The sequence below is a fragment of the Nannospalax galili genome, unplaced genomic scaffold (assembly GCF_000622305.1).
Source record: "Nannospalax galili isolate Female #2095 unplaced genomic scaffold, S.galili_v1.0 scaffold55, whole genome shotgun sequence".
Taxonomy (NCBI): domain Eukaryota; kingdom Metazoa; phylum Chordata; class Mammalia; order Rodentia; family Spalacidae; genus Nannospalax; species Nannospalax galili.
In genome coordinates, this window is record NW_008337640.1 from 1,583,974 (window position 1) to 1,585,696 (window position 1,723).

At 33.5% G+C, this 1,723-nt stretch overlaps 1 protein-coding gene across 1 annotated transcript in view; it reads right to left on the reverse strand.

Annotated features, from left to right (window-relative positions):
• Window positions 1–227: 227 nt before the first annotated feature.
• Window positions 228–1,723, reverse strand: part of Marcks (myristoylated alanine rich protein kinase C substrate) — a 4,590-nt gene continuing 3,094 nt past the window's right edge. Inside the window, 1 exon segment of the mRNA XM_008832666.2 lies at window positions 228–241. Within this exon segment, the coding sequence (XP_008830888.1) occupies window positions 228–241 (14 nt within the window).

Here is a 1,723-nt window from a genome sequence, read left to right on the forward strand (position 1 = left end):
GCAACTATGCTAATGGCCCATAAACTGACAATGCTGTCCATTCAACAACCACTACTTCCTTACAGAAACCTCCTAAAGTATAGCACATAATTAGAATAATAATTTGGATACTGGCCAAGTGCTAAGCATTACAGGCAGGGAACACACCATCAAATTTTAAACCTATCTGGCCATCTTTTCATGACCTATGTGTGGTTCGAACTCAACACTCTTATTCAATATAAATTTTAAATTTCTGGACCTGTATGACAAGAAAATGGTTTTATGAAATAGTCTCATAAGACATTTTAAATAGTCTTAGGGTCATACCACTTTTGTCCTAAATGACAATCTGACATGCTATATAACTACAGTGAAAATAAGTTTCAATTTTAAATGCAAACTAAAAGCAGATAAATGGTTAACAGTTGACATGGTATAAGGCCTTCCTATACATGTTGTCTGACACTGCAGAAAATGAATTCCAGAGCTTGAAAACTTGAGATTAAAAACCACAACCAGATTTACTCTTGATGGCATGCAAGATCTTCCTAAAAAGTAGCCTACGACCTAGAAGCCTCAGCCTCAGAACATAAAGAAACACAACAAATTTGTACATTTTATTCACATTTATTTTTCGCTTTTAGTGTGCTCACAGAAAATTAGAACACCTTAAGCAGGAGTTTAATAGCAATTTTTGTAAGCAAAGTTACATTCCATCTCTAAATCAAATTGGTCAAAGCTTCTCCAGTATTTACAAAACATGATAGACAAGATGCTACACAAAACCATTGCATCTGAAGATTCTTTTTCCTTTATTCTCAAAGACAACTGGAAAAGAAAGCATTGTATGCTGTAATCAAAAACATACCACAGTATAAACAGTAACCATTCCACTTATCACAGCTTGGTTGAGTTTAAAATTTGTGTTTAAAAGGTCCAAGATGACTGCAGTTTTACAAAATGGGCAGGGTGGAAAGTTGCAAACTTCATGTGCTTCTGAAGGATATCAAGATTTGTTTTTATACAATAGTCACAGTTAAAAACACCCTGCTGGTAATACATAATTACACTTTATTAAGGTCATAAACCAGCAATAAACAATAAAGCCTATACAACTTGTAGTTCTACTTAATCACTGACTGGTACAGCTAACATGAGATAAGTGAAAAGTTCCTATGGTTTAAATGAACTCCTAAGACTATGATCTTTTTTTTAAATTGGGTATTGGTGTTTTTTTTTCTTCTCGCTTTCCTTCTTAGTCAAAACTTGTAGTGTTGTAAACCTGCCTCACAAAATACATCGTAAAAACTTTTCTTAAAAAAAAAAAAAAACAACAACAAAAAAAAAAAAAACGAAAAAAATTAAGCCTTTACACCATCATTTCTAGTGGCACATTATCCTGGCAATGTAATGCACCGCTTCAATTTCCCATCGTGGCCCCTAGCTTTTCATTTGATATCCCTTTTTGACCCACTCATCTCCTTCATATATGGGCATGTCCATAGATTGACAAAGAAAGTTTACATTTTTTGAATAAAGATGCAAAGTATGCAAAAACATTAATACTGATGCAAAAAAAAAAAATTAAAGAAAAAAAAAGAAGGCAGAGGAAGGTGTCTAAGCTCTCCTCGACCTGTTGGAATGGTGGTAACAGAATGATTTGAGATGGGATCTGTGGGAAGGGGGTTAAAAAAAAAAACAAAAAACAAAATTTGCTGCTAAAAAAAAAAAAGACGTCTTT